Source organism: Alosa sapidissima, chromosome 8, assembly GCF_018492685.1.
Source record: "Alosa sapidissima isolate fAloSap1 chromosome 8, fAloSap1.pri, whole genome shotgun sequence".
Taxonomy (NCBI): domain Eukaryota; kingdom Metazoa; phylum Chordata; class Actinopteri; order Clupeiformes; family Clupeidae; genus Alosa; species Alosa sapidissima.
In genome coordinates, this window is record NC_055964.1 from 30,123,945 (window position 1) to 30,139,281 (window position 15,337).

General features: G+C 43.3%; 2 protein-coding genes across 3 annotated transcripts in view; one reads left to right on the forward strand and one right to left on the reverse strand.

The window, feature by feature from the left end:
- LOC121714945 (tripartite motif-containing protein 16-like) overlaps positions 1-15,337 on the forward strand; it is a 1,397,702-nt gene that overhangs the window by 910,305 nt on the left and 472,060 nt on the right. The gene's annotated exons all lie outside the window — the stretch shown is intronic.
- The window catches only part of LOC121714956 (tripartite motif-containing protein 16-like), a 964,796-nt gene continuing 959,177 nt past the window's right edge, over positions 9,719-15,337 (reverse strand). The window contains exon 6 of one of the 2 annotated variants that reach the window (XM_042100222.1): positions 9,719-10,289. In XM_042100222.1, the coding sequence (XP_041956156.1) occupies positions 9,772-10,289 (518 nt within the window). In that variant the 3' untranslated portion in view covers positions 9,719-9,771. The remainder of the gene's footprint in view (positions 10,290-15,337) is intronic. The other variant, XM_042100224.1, reaches the window with a different exon arrangement.

Consider the following 15,337-nt stretch of genomic DNA (forward strand, 5'->3'; position numbering starts at 1 on the left):
GATGAAAACAAAACTAAACAAAATGAAGCATATGATTAAATGTAATAAAGAGTGACAAGCCATAGCATAGAGACAGGGAGGTAAACAGACAGACAGACAGAACAGAAAGACAGACAGACAGAAAGACAGACAGAAAGACAGACAGACAGACAGACAGCGAGGAGTTATGAGTGTAGGGTTGGTATGGAAATCCACTTCTGATCCCCCACACAAAGGGTCATTGTGTGACCTCCACACAGGGGTCTGACCAAAACATGACTAACTGAACAACAGGTTCTGTAGTGTGAAATTATAGACAAACCTGTATGTTGCTCCCGGTGATGAGCCAATGCTGAATGTTTTTTGCACTTCTTTCTCTTCATCAGTTTTCAAAATATCATTAGACAGCCAACCTGAAGAGATGTCATACTTGATTACAGTTTAACACTCTATCCCTACAGAATCATCAACAGTTTCACATAAACCTGCTGCATTACAATGCCATTGATGTCAGACAGCTATTTATTTTACACCTTTTGTTCATTCTCAGGATTTGGATACATATTGTAGTCTCTTTAATATTTACAGACTCTGTGAAATGCTGTCACATTAGAGCTTCCATCAGACATGTATCTGATTATAAGGGAAGTCAGGTGCTGTGTGTGATGAAGGGAACAGAAGAGGGTGTCGGGGGAACAAGAGAAGAGGGCGGAAGCTCAGAGGGGACTCAACACTGGGCTCCACACTAGAGGCTGGTGTGAGGTGTGGAGATGTGTTTCAGCATGGGCTCCAGATGTGTGTGTGTGTGTGTGTGTGTGTGTGTGTTTCAGCATGGGCTCCAGATGTGTGTGTGTGTGTTTCAGCATGGGCTCCAGATGTGTGTGTGTGTGTTTCAGCATGGGCTCCAGAGATGTGTGTGTGTGTTTCAGCATGGGCTCCAGATGTGTGTGTGTGTGTGTGTGTGTGTGTGTGTGTGTTTCAGCATGGGCTCCAGAGATGTGTGTGTGTGTGTTTCAGCATGGGCTCCAGAGATGTGTGTGTGTGTGTGTGTGTTTCAGCATGGGCTCCAGATGTGTGTGTGTGTGTTTCAGCATGGGCTCCAGAGATGTGTGTGTGTGTTTCAGCATGGGCTCCAGAGATGTGTGTGTGTGTGTTTCAGCATGGGCTCCAGAGATGTGTGTGTGTGTGTCAGCTGACTGTCTACTGGAGGCGCGCTGTTCACAAATCCTTCCATCCAGCCTGCAACGGCTCTGCAGGGGGAGGAAACGAACTGCTGGGAGGGAGGCTTTGGCTGGGGCCGTCCAGGAACTCTGCACAAACTCCTGCAAGAGCGGAAACACTTGGGCCACCACTGATGGTGTTGAGGGGCCTTCGCATAAGCTCCAAACTCCTGCAAGAGCGGAAACACTTGGGCCACCACTGATGGTGTTGAGGAGCGAGCCTTCGCATAAGCTCCAAACTCCTGCAAGAGCGGAAACACTGGGGCCACCACTGATGGTGTTGAGGGGCCTTCGTTATAAGATCCAAACTCCATTGGCTTGTGTGGGTCACTGGCCGGCTGGGGAGTAGCTTAGGGCAGCTGTAGACCAGAGTGGATGGCCACCAACTCCAAAACCGCTGGGAGATCCTCCTTCAGCTGTAGACCGGATGGCGATTTTTCATTTGTTTGATGTGATTTCCTGTATTCTGGTGCATTTTGGGGATGGCCAATACTAAATTCAATCAGATGCATAGCCTACATCCTGTTTTGTTGATGATGATTCCATGCAAAGGCTTGGGCTTCAGGGCCCCCTGACCCCTTGGGCCCCTGGGCCTGGGCCCGGTAGTCCCGTGCAGTAATTCATCCCTGCTGTAGACCAGAAAGGATGGCCTCCAACTCCAAAACCACTGGGTAATCCTCCTTCAGCTCCAGTGGATCCCAGTCTGGCAGCGTAGAGAGAGGAGAGTGTCACTCGAACTCCAGGACATCAGCCTCAGAGACTTCCTCCAGTACCTCACTGAGCGCCTGCTCCAGAGGAACTTCAGCATCAAAGTGCGCAGCCACCTCCCGTCTGTCTAGAAGGGAGAGCGCTGCACTCATCCCGCAGCCTGGCTGGAGAGCCAGCGTGTCTCCAGCGTGTTTCGCTCCAGGGCAGATGGAGCACTGGACATGCAGGTCCAAAATCCAACCAGGGCAAGCTGTACATTTCCTCACCGGGACCACCGGGGCGGTGGCTGGAGTATTCCTGGCGACTTCCATTCTTCTTCTTTGTATGCGACTTTCTTCATCAAAGCTGAAGTTTTTAAGGGAGTCGATTGTGGGGTGATCTGCGTTATATAGGGTAGTCCCCTCTGGAGGGGGCGGAGTATGCAAATTCTTCACAAAGGCTCCAGCGCAGCAAGGGATTGGCACTAGTGGATTAGAACTAGCGGAACTAAGGGATTGGCACTAGCGGATTGGAACTAGCGGAACTAAGGGATTGGCACTAGCGGATGGGAACTAGCGGAACTAAGGGATTAGAACTAGCGGATTAGAACTAGCGGATTGGAACTAGCAGAACTAAGGGATTGGCACTAGCGGATGGGAACTAGCGGAACTAAGGGATTGGCACTAGCGGATGGGAATCAGCGGAACTAAGGGATTAGAACTAGCGGATTGGAACTAGCGGAACTAAGGGATTGGCACTAGCGGATGGGAACTAGCGGAACTAAGGGATTGGCACTAGCGGATGGGAACTAGCGGAACTAAGGGATTAGAACTAGCGGAGCTGTTAGAGGGCGGAGCCCATACGAAGTATAACTACTAATCTAATATAAACTAATACCAAACTATTAATAACTACTTTTATTGATCAAATTAGAAATCAAGTCAAATTGTAATCTATGTTTTACATTACATTACATTAGATCTAGTGGTTAGGCATCAGAGCTTCCAAATAGAACACCTAAAGGCTGTAAGTTTGTTCTCAGAGGCTGCCACCATGTTGAGCACAGCGCTTAACCCAGACGCCACCATGTTGAGCACAGCACTTAACCCAGACACCACCATGTTGAGTACTTAACCCAGACGCCACCATGTTGAGTACTTAACCCAGACGCCACCATGTTGAGCACAGCACTTAACCCAGACGCCACCATGTTGAGCACAGTGCATAACCCAGACGCCACCATGTTGAGCACTTAACCCAGACACCACCATGTTGAGCACTTATACCAGACGCCACCATGTTGAGCACAGTACTTAACCCAGACGCCACCATGTTGAGCACCTAACCCAGACGCCACCATGTTGAGAACTTAACCCAGACGCCACCATGTTGAGCACTTAATCCAGACGCCACCATGTTGAGCACAGCACTTAACCCAGACGCCACCATGTTGAGCACAGCACTTAGATTTTTTTAAATTCTCTCTCTTGCGTGTGTGTGTGTGTGTGTGTGTGTGGTGTGTGTGTGTGTGTGTGTGTGTGTGTGTGCGTGTGTGTGTGATGTGTGTGTGTGTGTGTGTGTATGTATGTGTGTGTGTGTGTGGTGTGTGTGTGATGTGTTCCCAGTGAGGAGTCTCTTGGCATGATTAAGGAGAGCTGGACGTTTGAGAGTCGCCTGCAGAGTCTGTTGCAGGAGGCCATTCAGGAAACAGAGCAGGACCTGCAGGTAGGTCCACATGTAGAAACAAATAAACATTCTTTGTGAATAATAAACATACAAATTTACAATGAACATCAGATTTAATAATTTTCTCCTTCTGTCTGCTGCTGTGTGTGTTTGTGTGTTTGTGTGTGTGTGTGTGTGTGTGTGGATTTGTGTGGTGTGTGTGTGTGTGTGTCTGTGTGTGTGTGTGTATGTGTGTGAGAGAGAGAGCGAGAGCGAGAAAGAGATAAGAAGAATGTACTGACTCCAACAATCCATGGATCTCTAGTGCCACCTTGTGGAGACAGAGTGCCAGTGCTGCCCCCTGTAGGCCACTGGTGGAAGTGCTGCTCCTGCACCTCACCTCTCCACACTCGGACCCCTTTTACTTTGTTTTCATTTTTAAAATCTGTGTTTGGCCATCTCATCATAAGTGGACAGTGCTAATACAAGTATAAACAAGGACCAAAGTTAAAGTTGACTGATATTCAGCAGACTCTTTTATCCAAAGCGACACACACTTGCAGTGGCGGGTTTGGGAATCAAACCACCCCAGCCGCGAAGGACCAAGACACACTGTGATTCAATCACGCAAACCATTTGCCCAGGTGATCTGAGACACATTTGATTATGTACATTTTGTTGTATGAACACATTCTGATGCATCCCCAAAATGGAACTTGTTATGGATGTGAGGTAGGCAACTCCATAAATCTGAACAGAAGTGGTCATTAATATGTCCGGATGTACACCTTGGAAAATGCCCTTTAAAGGGAAAAAGGACTTCCTGGATCACTGTAAAAGTGGTGATTTAGACAAGAACAGTTGTTGATGTTTCAGCACATCTGTCCATAGAACAGGACTCTGTGTACAAACTCATTTTAGGAAATGATTTAAATGCACAGCCAGAGGACCATAAGAAGCAATTCAATGTTATTTTACTCCTGTAAGTGGCTTTGGATAAACCCGTCCGCCTAATGAATACATATCAATGTAAATGCAAGATAAATGACAAAAAGAGTAATGCATTCGAATTTGGACCACTATGCTATAATGATGTGTTTTATGTTTTCTTTAAATGTATGTGTCTCTGTGAGGCTTAAATAGTTTATGTATTTTAAAATACTGCATATAAAGGTTAATAGGGGTTTTAAATTTAAGAAAAAGTTTTGACATGTATTTTGGCTATACCATTTTCACTTTTTATTTCTTCCTCTTTGGATATATTATTGGAAAACAACTCAGGTGTCTGTGGGCTGTTAAACGATTGTGATGTGTCTGTTATATAAAATAATTATGAGTAATGTGATTCTACACATCTAAAGGGCTCCTGCTCACCCACACAGAGAAAGGACTGCTTGTGTAATAAATGTGTTATGAGATAAATTATGACTTCATTACATGTTTTTCATGTGGAGTGTCATTGAATTGAACCATTAACTTGGTTTCTCTGCCAGGCTTGATCACCTGACCATGATGCCATCTCAGGCTAACACCATGTCCAGCTAGTGTTAATTTCGTCAGACGAGACGAGAGGAAATATGTTCGTCAACGACCTTTTTTTTAATGACTAAGACGAGACGATGACGAGACGGCAGTATTGTCCTGAAACACTGACTAAGACTATCTTAAGATGCATTATTGTTGACGAAAAAAGACGAGACTAAAATGTTTTGCATGAAATAAAAACTAAGATAAAATCTCTCTTCATTTTCGTCTACAAAATGAGAAGACAGAATATCTAGCTGTTACGTTTTCAAAATATTCCGAATGAGTTCAAACGCAACAGCTTTCCTGTAGGCTAGTCTACGTGCTGTTGCTGCAACCCTGTGGCTGCAACACGAAACTACATGGAACAAGAACACTGGAGATTTCTGCCAGAGTTAGCAAACTAATTACCTAAGCTTTATGCCACAATGCTACATACCCAGAAGTTGAAGCTTATCTCATACAAATTAACATCCACCAGAATGTCCATACGAAAATGTTCATCATGTAATGTCAACTATTTAACTAGTTAGACTGATGATGCAAAGTTTGCTAGCAAGTAAGCTAATATGGAAAGTTCGCTAGCAAGTTAGCTATGGCTAAGATGGAGAGTCTGTTTGGGGAATGTGTTGTGTTTGGGCGCATATCGCCATCTAGCGAGACGGAGTAAAACATTAATACTTTGGACTACGACAGTGTTTCTCAAACTTTTTCAGTTTCAGGACCACTTAACTAACCCTAGCTAAAAAAAAAAAAGATTAGACCTACTTCAACAGTAGCCTATAATTAGTCTACATTATTGGCCTACTCACTGAACCACCTTGCTTATTGTCTTTGCACTTTGCTTACTGTGTGGATTCATACTGTATGATTTAAACTGGCATATCTTACATAGACAGTGTTGCAGAACTGTTTTTACATACAAGTTGGTTCAATATTGCAAACAACTCATCTATATTATATTTTACCACGTCTGCTCGCGGACCACTTGGGATAGCTTGCAGACCACCAGTGATTCCCGGACCACACTTTGAGAAACACTGGTCTACGAGTATGACAGTGGTCCAGTCAAATCTTTTACTGTCTATGGTCAAATCCCAGCCGAGCTATAACTGTAACTGACTGACAACAAATCAGAATGAGTAATTATAACAGACGAGTAGCCCTGTGGACACACAATATTGTTGGAAAACTGAGATGTGTGAAACACTATTTGACTCAAATGGTAATCAGAAATAATTTGTTATAAAAAAAAGACTAAAATGTGTTGACTAAAACTGACTAAGACTAAGATACCTTTAGTTTTCTTTTGACTAAAACTAGACTAAAATGACGAGACTTTTAGTCGACTAAAACTTGACTAACAAAAATGATATTTGAATGACTAAATATGACAAAGACTAAAAAGCACATTTCGTCACAAGACTAAGACTAAGACTAAATTAAAAATAGGTGACAAAATTAACACTATGTCCAGCTGCATGTGATGTGAGCGTTAGCAACAAAATCAGTTTCAACAGTTTCATGCGCCAGATGTTTCATAACGTTTCATAACTAAACCACACCCGATATGGACTGGACAAACCCTGAAATTTGTTTTAACTATTCGCCAGTGACCATACATTTTAGAAATTGTCATAATAGGGCCCTAGGTGGCTGTTGAAAGTGGTGTTGGTAGGTGGCACTCTACCCTCTGGCCAAAAAGATCGATCCCAATGCCCCAGTGCAGTGACGGGGACACTACTGTAGGAGATGCCGTCCTTCGGATGAGACGTCAAACCAAGGTCCTTACTCACTGTGGTCATTAAAGATCCCATGGCACTTATCGCAGAGTAGGGGGTTCCCCGTGTCCTGGCTAAATTCCCAACCTGGCTCATTCAATCTGGCCCCCTAATCATCCCCCAGTATAAATAGCTCATTCACTCTCCACCTCAAGCTGGTGTGTGGTGAGCGCTCTGATCCATAATGGCTGCCGTGCAACACATTGGTGGTGGTTAGTGAGGTTCCTCCTTCCCTGTGAAGTGCTTTGAGTGTTGAGAAAAGCACTATAGAAATGTAATGTTGCTATCAGCTTCATTGCACACATCAGACTGAGTCTCTCCCACAGAAAACAGATGAGTTCAACATTCTGATCTGGGTTCAGAGTCAGACGGATTGTTCTAGAGCAGGGATTCCCAAACTGTGGTGGTTACGTGAGCTGCCACTAGGGGGTACGCGAGATGAAAAGGGCAATGTCGGAAATGTGCTAAAAATTATTAATTAATTAATAATCAAATTAGTTCATAAATAATAAATAATTTCGAATCGGGTTATAATGATATGGAAGCGTGAAATTAAAGGAAATCATTTGTAAACTCTATAGCAGGCTATGTTTTCGTTAAAAAAAAAAGCTACCCACAATGCAGCGGGCAGCCAGAATATCTGGCGCGTTAGTTTCGTGGAATAGGCTATGTAGAAGGCTACGCAAACATGGAAAACTTTCTAAAAACAGGGACACTGTCCAAAAGGACTAATTAAAGCGATCGAAAATTAGAAGCGAGAGAAACAGAGCAGCAGACAGGTAACGATGGGATGGGGGGCAGAATGATGGAGGTGGAGCGCAGGGGGGTAAAAAAAGGGATGAGACGAGACAGAAAAGACTGGGAAAAAAACGAAAGTAGCCTATGATGAGGCATATAAGGCCTCGGCTTCAAGTGGATTGGGAGACAGACTGCCCAAAGCCACAGTGCGTGGTTTGCAGTGAGGTGCTATCTAACCAGACTAATGTTGTTCTCCACACTGTTTTTTTTTTTTAGCGTGAGAGCTCATAGACAAGTTGCACAAGTTGCACGCTATTTGTTATCATATAGCGTGGCTAATTAAACATGATGCCTGGAATGCGTCAATAGAATGTGTTTCTTTTCGGATGGTGGGGGTACGCGAGCCTAGTCAGGATGTAACAGGTGTTCCGCGGGAAAAAAAGTTTGGGAACCGCTGTTCTAGAGTGTTCTGTCTGACAACATTCTATAGAGATGGCACATTACCAAGGCTACATCCTCTGATGTTTTCTTTAGACATAGACTGCAAGCAGAGCCTGTCTATGGAGAGCCTGGCCACTCCCTATTAAGTCCCATTGCACCGAATTGTGGTTGCAGTTCCACCAGAGTTTCACTGGGGGCGATCGCCATGAGTGCAAAATGAATGGGAGTCAATGGTAACCTGACTCTCGCCAGATGAATTTCATTCCGCCTAGCTCCACTCACATCCATCTTGGATCGCTTCCGTTGGGAGTGATTTCAGCACCAGATTTTATGGTAGAGCCAATCAGGATGCAGGGCGGGAGTTTCATAGATGTGACGTAGCGGAGAAGCGACTGTGAGACTGTTTTGATTCAGACAACGCATCGTGGAAGCAAGCGTCATGGGTTGGCTTCGATGTGAGTGGTTGAAGTAGCACGTCAATAAAGATGACGGACAAGTGGCTTATCCAATCATATGCAAGGATTTTTGATAAGGCCCAGCCTTCTGAAACACTTCTCCAATGGAGTGATCCCAGATGGATGAGTGGAGCTAGGCGGAACGAAATTCATCTGGTGAGAGTAAGGTTAAGTCAATGGAGCTAGATGGCTAAATTTGTAAAGCTGTTTTCACCTGATTGTCATTGAAAAATCTAAGCTTTGATTGTAGTTTGTATAACTTCAACATGGGTTATAGGTCAAAAGTTGAATGAACAAGTACTTATGTCCTTTTGATTTCTTACAGGTTGGGTCGTTGTTGTCATTGACACGTTTGAAAGGCTTTTTAGAACAATTAAGTGACTTTAACAAATATAATACTCAACCAAGTGTATTTTCTTTGCCTCCCCTTTCGAATACAATATTCAAATTACTTGACAAAAAATATATATATCCCGAGAAAAGTGGATTTTGAGGGGTACAGCTCCATAGACCTCCATTCATTCTGCAATCGTGGACGAGCGCCCTCATGTGGAACCACGGAAGGAACTGCAACCATTTCAGAAACCGGAAGTTTTCCGAGAGTGGAAGTTCTCCCCTTATTAGACATTAGACAATGCAAGATTGATTGTTTTCTAGAGGGCTTTATTGTTTCTCATCTTTTGAAATGTCTTGTTATTACAGTATTACCACATGTCCTATGATAAGCACATTCAGTAGTAACTTCTAAAAAAGTGATCATGTGTGCTTTTTTCATTTATTTATTTTGTTATTTATCATGCAAATTTAACAAAAAGCATCAAAAAACGCAAGACTACGTAGCATGAGGCAACTGTTGTTAATTACTTTGTGAATACTTACTTGAATACAGACTCAAAAAGATTTCCTTCTAGTCAGGATCAGAGGGGGTGAAACACTGGGCTCATCAACACATTTCCCTCCCAATAGCTTATGTGTGGTGTGGTGACGTGTGTTCCAGCAGAGGTGCAGACGCTGTAATATCTGCTGGGGTCCAGAGATGAGGGAGTGATTTTGGTCTTTTGTTTTCCCCAAGAACACATAATCTCAGGCAGCTGAGAGGCAGCTGCCAGATCCTTACATGTGAGTGGAGGCTTATATGTGTGCTGATGAGATGGGATGCGTTTATGTGTGTGTGTGTGTGTGTGTGTGTGTGGATATACAGTGTGTACAGTGTGTGTGGATGAACAGTATCTATCTGTATCTGGGGACTGTACATTTCTGTCCTGCTGTATACAGTGTGGCTCACAACAGCTTCACTGCTGATCCAGTGTCTATCCAAAACCCAGGGTAGAGTGTGTGAGTGAATGTGGTCTGGACTCTGTGCAGGAGGGTCATTGTGTCAGAGATGCTGTAGAAGGCTAGAGTTCCTGCCCTGTGATCCACATACACTCCTATTCTGGAGCTGGCCACTAGAGGGAGTTTAGTCTCTTTATCATTGTGGTAGAAAGAGGAGCTGGAGCTGGAGAGGAGGAGTATCCAGGACTGATCATTACCTCCAAACCCACACTCATTACCCTGTCCTTTCCTGCTGATGCTTTTATATGAGACTGCTATAGCAACCCACTCCCCACTCCTCTCCACCTCCCAGTAGCAGCATCCAGACACACCCTCTCTACACAGCACCTGATACCACCTATCAAATCTCTCTGGATGATCAGGATATGACTGGAGCTCAGCTCTCCCCTCCACCCTCCTGTTCCCCTCAGACAGATGGAGGTGTCTGTGTGCTGTGTTTGGATCCAGTGTGAAGTGACAGGAGTCTGATGGACGAGAAGAGAGAACAGGACACACTTAGACTTGTGTGTTGTGTGTGTGTGTGTGTGTGTGTGTGTGTGTGTGTGTGTCTGTGTCGTAATTATGTACATTTTTGTATGAATGGCTGTGTGAAAGTGTACATTAAATGTGTTTCAGTGTCTGTATTCAAAGGATTAAATCAAAGTAGTGTATGTGTGTTTCTGTGTGTTTGTGTGTGTTTGTGTGTGTGTGTGTGTTATTTGTGATTCTGTACATTTTTCTATTATTGTTTGTGTGTACATGTTAGCGTGTTTCACTGCCTGTTTTGAAAAGGATTACAAATTAGAGATGTACCGATTGCAATTTTTGGGCCGGTTCCGATTTCCGATTTTTCATAGTTTCACCTGCTGGTACCGATTTTAGCCGATTCCGATTTCATTTCTTCTAACCATTTTACAGCACACACACAAATAGTTATTTTCTATCTTTTCTTTAATAGAACAATATATCAACTTATCAATAATAAAATGTCTGTTAAAAAAATGGAACCGGTGATTAGACAGATTCTTCTTCAAGTTTAACTTCAGCTGCAGTATCAAACTATAATGCCAGTGTAATTATAATGCCATATGTTAGAATGTTATAATGCCAACTACAGTGTGGGACATTCATTTCATAGACTAGCCTAATAATATAAATGCTATGGAACATCCATTTTTTTTTCTTCTCACATCCAATATCCAACTAAAGATATAAGAACAATTTTCATGATACATTTGAACATGCTACCATGGAACATATTTTCATATGCACTGATGAATTTATGGGAGGGTGAGGGAAAAAGTGGGAGTAGGCTATCACACAAACACAGGGGAGGAGAAGTGCTAATAGCGATTAGGTGCTCCACCATATGAAAACAGCGCACGTCTGTTTTGCAGTGAAAAACTTAAATCCAAATTCCAGTTAAATGCATCAATTAGGCTATAGAAACTTTGAGAGACAGCTTCAGATTCAGTATTCAGGGCATCAGTATTCTTCATTGTAGGCCTAGGCTACAATGTCAAAAGCAACTTTAGCTTTTGTTTGCCTTTCTAATAGGCTATCGTTTGTTCCCTTTCACGACATTCACTTCTCAATCTGCTAGGCATAGCCCTATAGTCTACGTGCAGTAAATACTTCTAGTATTTTTTTTAAGTGGAGTAGAACTACTAGGGCTACTGTATGTCACTGCTTGTTGACATCTTATTATCATGTAACCTATGATCGCTAAACTTTGATTCTTTTTAATGTCGCAATCGGTTATCTCCGTTCAGCTGCGCTTGTGGTTCAAGCTGTGTGCATGCAATTAGCGGCAGGGACGGGTGGTGATGAGCGATGTTTACGTAGCCTATGAAGTGACAGCTTAGTAAATTCCATGCAATATGGCAAAGCACAGCGTTCGCTGCATAGAAAAACTCAATAGCCTATTAGCGCTTTCTTTGTAGCCCTACGTCCAGCCCTGAGTGTTGGCCTGATTGCTACAGTAGCTTCTTCAAACTTTACCAACTCAGCTGGGTGTTGTTACAATTGCTGCAGGCGAGTGCATTTGACCGGCATAAAATCGGCATGTCTCAGACTGACCGGCCGGTCGCCGGTCATGGCCGATCACATGAAAATCGGCCAATTCCGGTCACCAGCCGATCTATCATTGCATCTCTATTAAAAATGTGTGTGTGTGTGTGTGTCTGTCTGTCTCTCTGTGTGTTTGCGTATGTGTGTGTACTGTATGTGTGCGTTGTTTATAGTCTGTCTGTCTGTCTGTCTGTCTGTCATATGATGTGTGTATGGTGCGTATTTGATTTATTTTTGAGATTTCTAGTGTATCTATTCAAAACTATGCATGTCCGTGTGTGTGTGTGTGTGTGTGTGTGTGTTTGTTTGTGTGAACGAGTGTGTGTGTGTATGTGCGTGTGTGTGTGACTCTGTACATTTTTCTATGAATGGCTGTGTGAAAGTGTACATTGAATGTGTTTCACTGTCAAAAGATTAAAACAAGAGTATGTGTGTTTATGTTTATGTTTATGTGTGTGTGCCTGTGTATGTGTGTGTGTGTGTGTGTGTGCGCGCATCCATCATGGTGTCCATGCTGAGTTGGGAGTAGTGAGATTAAATTACTCTAAATCCAGACCGCACACCCGTTGTAATTGCCACCATTAATGCAAACAGATGCATAATGACAACGATCTTGACAATGTGTGTGTGTGTGTGTGTGTGTGTGTGTGTGTGTGTGCATGCATGTGTGTGTTTGTGTGTCTATGTGTGCATGTGTGTTTATATGATGTGTGTATGGTGCGTATTTGATTTATTATGACCGCCGCGCAGCGAAGCGGCGGTCATATAGGTTTAGTCAGATTTTTTTTTTTTTTTCTTTTTCGCATGCCCAAATTTCCGTCAATGATTCCCGGGACACTGAAAGACCGGGGTACACGAAACTTGGTGGGCATGTAACCCCACATGGATAGCATGGAACCATAGTTTTTCGTTTTGATCTGTAGCCCCCCCGCTGGACTGGACCCCCCGAAAGGAGGGTAGGGCAGACACAGTTTTCTGTGAATATCTCGAAAACCGTAGGGTTTAGGAGGACCATTTTTATTTTGTATGTTGATCTCAAGGGGCCATGTCAACCCATTCCATAACCACTCATTTCATGTATAGCGCCACCTAGTTAAACACAAAAAAGTAAAAATGAGGTGTTGTAATTGAAGGTATCTGTGACCTAACATAGTCAAAACTGCACGAAATTGTAAGTGTAGGATCATTATGACACCCTCTGTATGCACGCCAAGTTTTGTGGAATTCCGTTCATGGGGGGCCACACAATAAATAGATTTATGTTACTATACACCAACTGGCCTGTAGGTGGCCGGAGACAGTTTTCTGTGAATATCTCGAGAACCGTAGGGCCTAGGAGGTCCACCTTTTTTATGTATGTTGGTCTTATGTGTCAACCCATCCCATTAGCACTTATTTCATGTATAGCGCCACCTAGTTAAAAATTAAAAAGCAAAAAATTAGGTGTTTTCATCACAATATCTCTGGCTGACAAGGTCAAAACTGCACAAAATTAAAAGTGTAGGATCATTATGACACCCTCCGAATGCATGCCAAGTTTTGTGTACTTTGGTTCATGGGGGGCCTTACAATAAAATAATTTATGTGTACATTTAGTGACGTACACCAACAAGGATTCCCGGGACACTGAAAGACCGGGGTACACAAAACATGGTGGGCATGTACCCCCACATGGATAGCATGGAACCGTCATTCTTCGTTTTGATCTGTAGCCCCCCCCCCCCCGCTGGACTGGACCCCCCGAAAGGAGGGTAGGGCAGACACAGTTCTCTGTGAATATCTTGAGAACTGTAGGGTCTAGGATGACCAATTTTTTCCGTATGTTTGCCTCCAGGGGTCATGTTAACCCATTCCATGTGCACACATGTGCATAAACAGATACACACGCACACACATACATTTACAGTAATCATACGTATGACACATACTCACACAGTAGACATATGTACGCATGCATGCGCATGCACAAACACACATACGCAGGCAAACACACAAGCACGCACATACACACACACACACACACCCACACACATAAACATAAATTTGTACACGCACACATGCACACAATTCAAGAATTTTTCCCGTCATCTACTCCCTGAATTTTTGGTCATTGATACCCGGGACACCGAACCACCGGGGTACATGAAATTTGGTGGGTATGTAGCCCCACTAGACTTTTACGGAAAAATTTAATTTCGTCCCCGGGGACCACCACCAACCCCCCCCCCCCCGTGCTGGGCCCCCTGAACCGCCAAAATAAAAAAAACAGTTTTTCCTAAATAACTACCTGAACCGTGGCACTGAGGATGAAGAATTTTTTATGGTATGTTGGTCTCAAGGGCCCACATCAACCTGGCTTATAATCACTCATTTGTGATTTGCACCCCCACCCCCCGGTAAAAAATTAAAATGCAATATTATTCTGCTTTAATCGTCCCTATCTTCAGTTAAGATGTTCAGAACTGCACCAAATTTTATGTGTATGATTGACCTGGCATTCTCCGGGGGTATGCCAAGTTTCGTAGAATTTCATCCATGGGCGGGTCTAAAAAAATTAGGTTATGTGTACATTTAGTGACTGTACACTCATTGGCCTGTAAATGGCGGTGCACACATATACACATGCACACACACAGGCACCCACATACTATCGGTACTAGAACGGCCGATACATAATTACAAATGCAGTAGGATTAAAAGAAAGGCAAAATAAATATTCATCATCATCATCATGGCTGCATTTTCAGTATTGGCGAGAAGTAGTCGTTTGTCCACTAGATGGCGCATTGTTGCAGTGAGACGTAATTTTGTTGGAAGTTAAAAGTGGGTTGGAAAAAACAATGGACGCTTCATACAAGGACTGTAATTTACCGCAGCGAACATCTAATAAGAACATATAATAGTAGGCAAAGGATGCGTTGAACCTATTGAATATCGCTGTCTTCAGTTGCCTCTCGGTAGGCTACATCTCTATTTCATCAATATCAGGTATTAAGGTGATGATGAAACGTTATCCCATTGTTCAATATTTGATAGCCTGGCACAGGAACATTATTTCACTAAAATTAAACTGATTTGGTGTGTGGGAGAACTTTTTTCTATTTTCTCTGTTCAAAACTCGGTTTACACGAAGACGACAGACTTTCTTAGAAGCTGTGAAATTTGCCCAGAAAAAAGTCATACATGTCTTCTCTCTGAAAGTTGACAAAGAATTAACAATAAGTTATAGCCTAGTTTGTGAAGCTAGTGAAAGCTGAATTCTAACTCTATCTCTGATCTCCATCAGCTTCTGCCTTTGTCAATGGATGACCGTGGGTTGAATTCCTGGATTCCACCATTATGCCCTTGAGCAAGGCTAACCCCAAGTTGCTCTGGGGACAGTGGCCTTTGTGATATAATTGACGTATGTAACTTGATTTGGATAGAAGCATCAGCCAAATCAATAAATGTAAACCAATTTTCC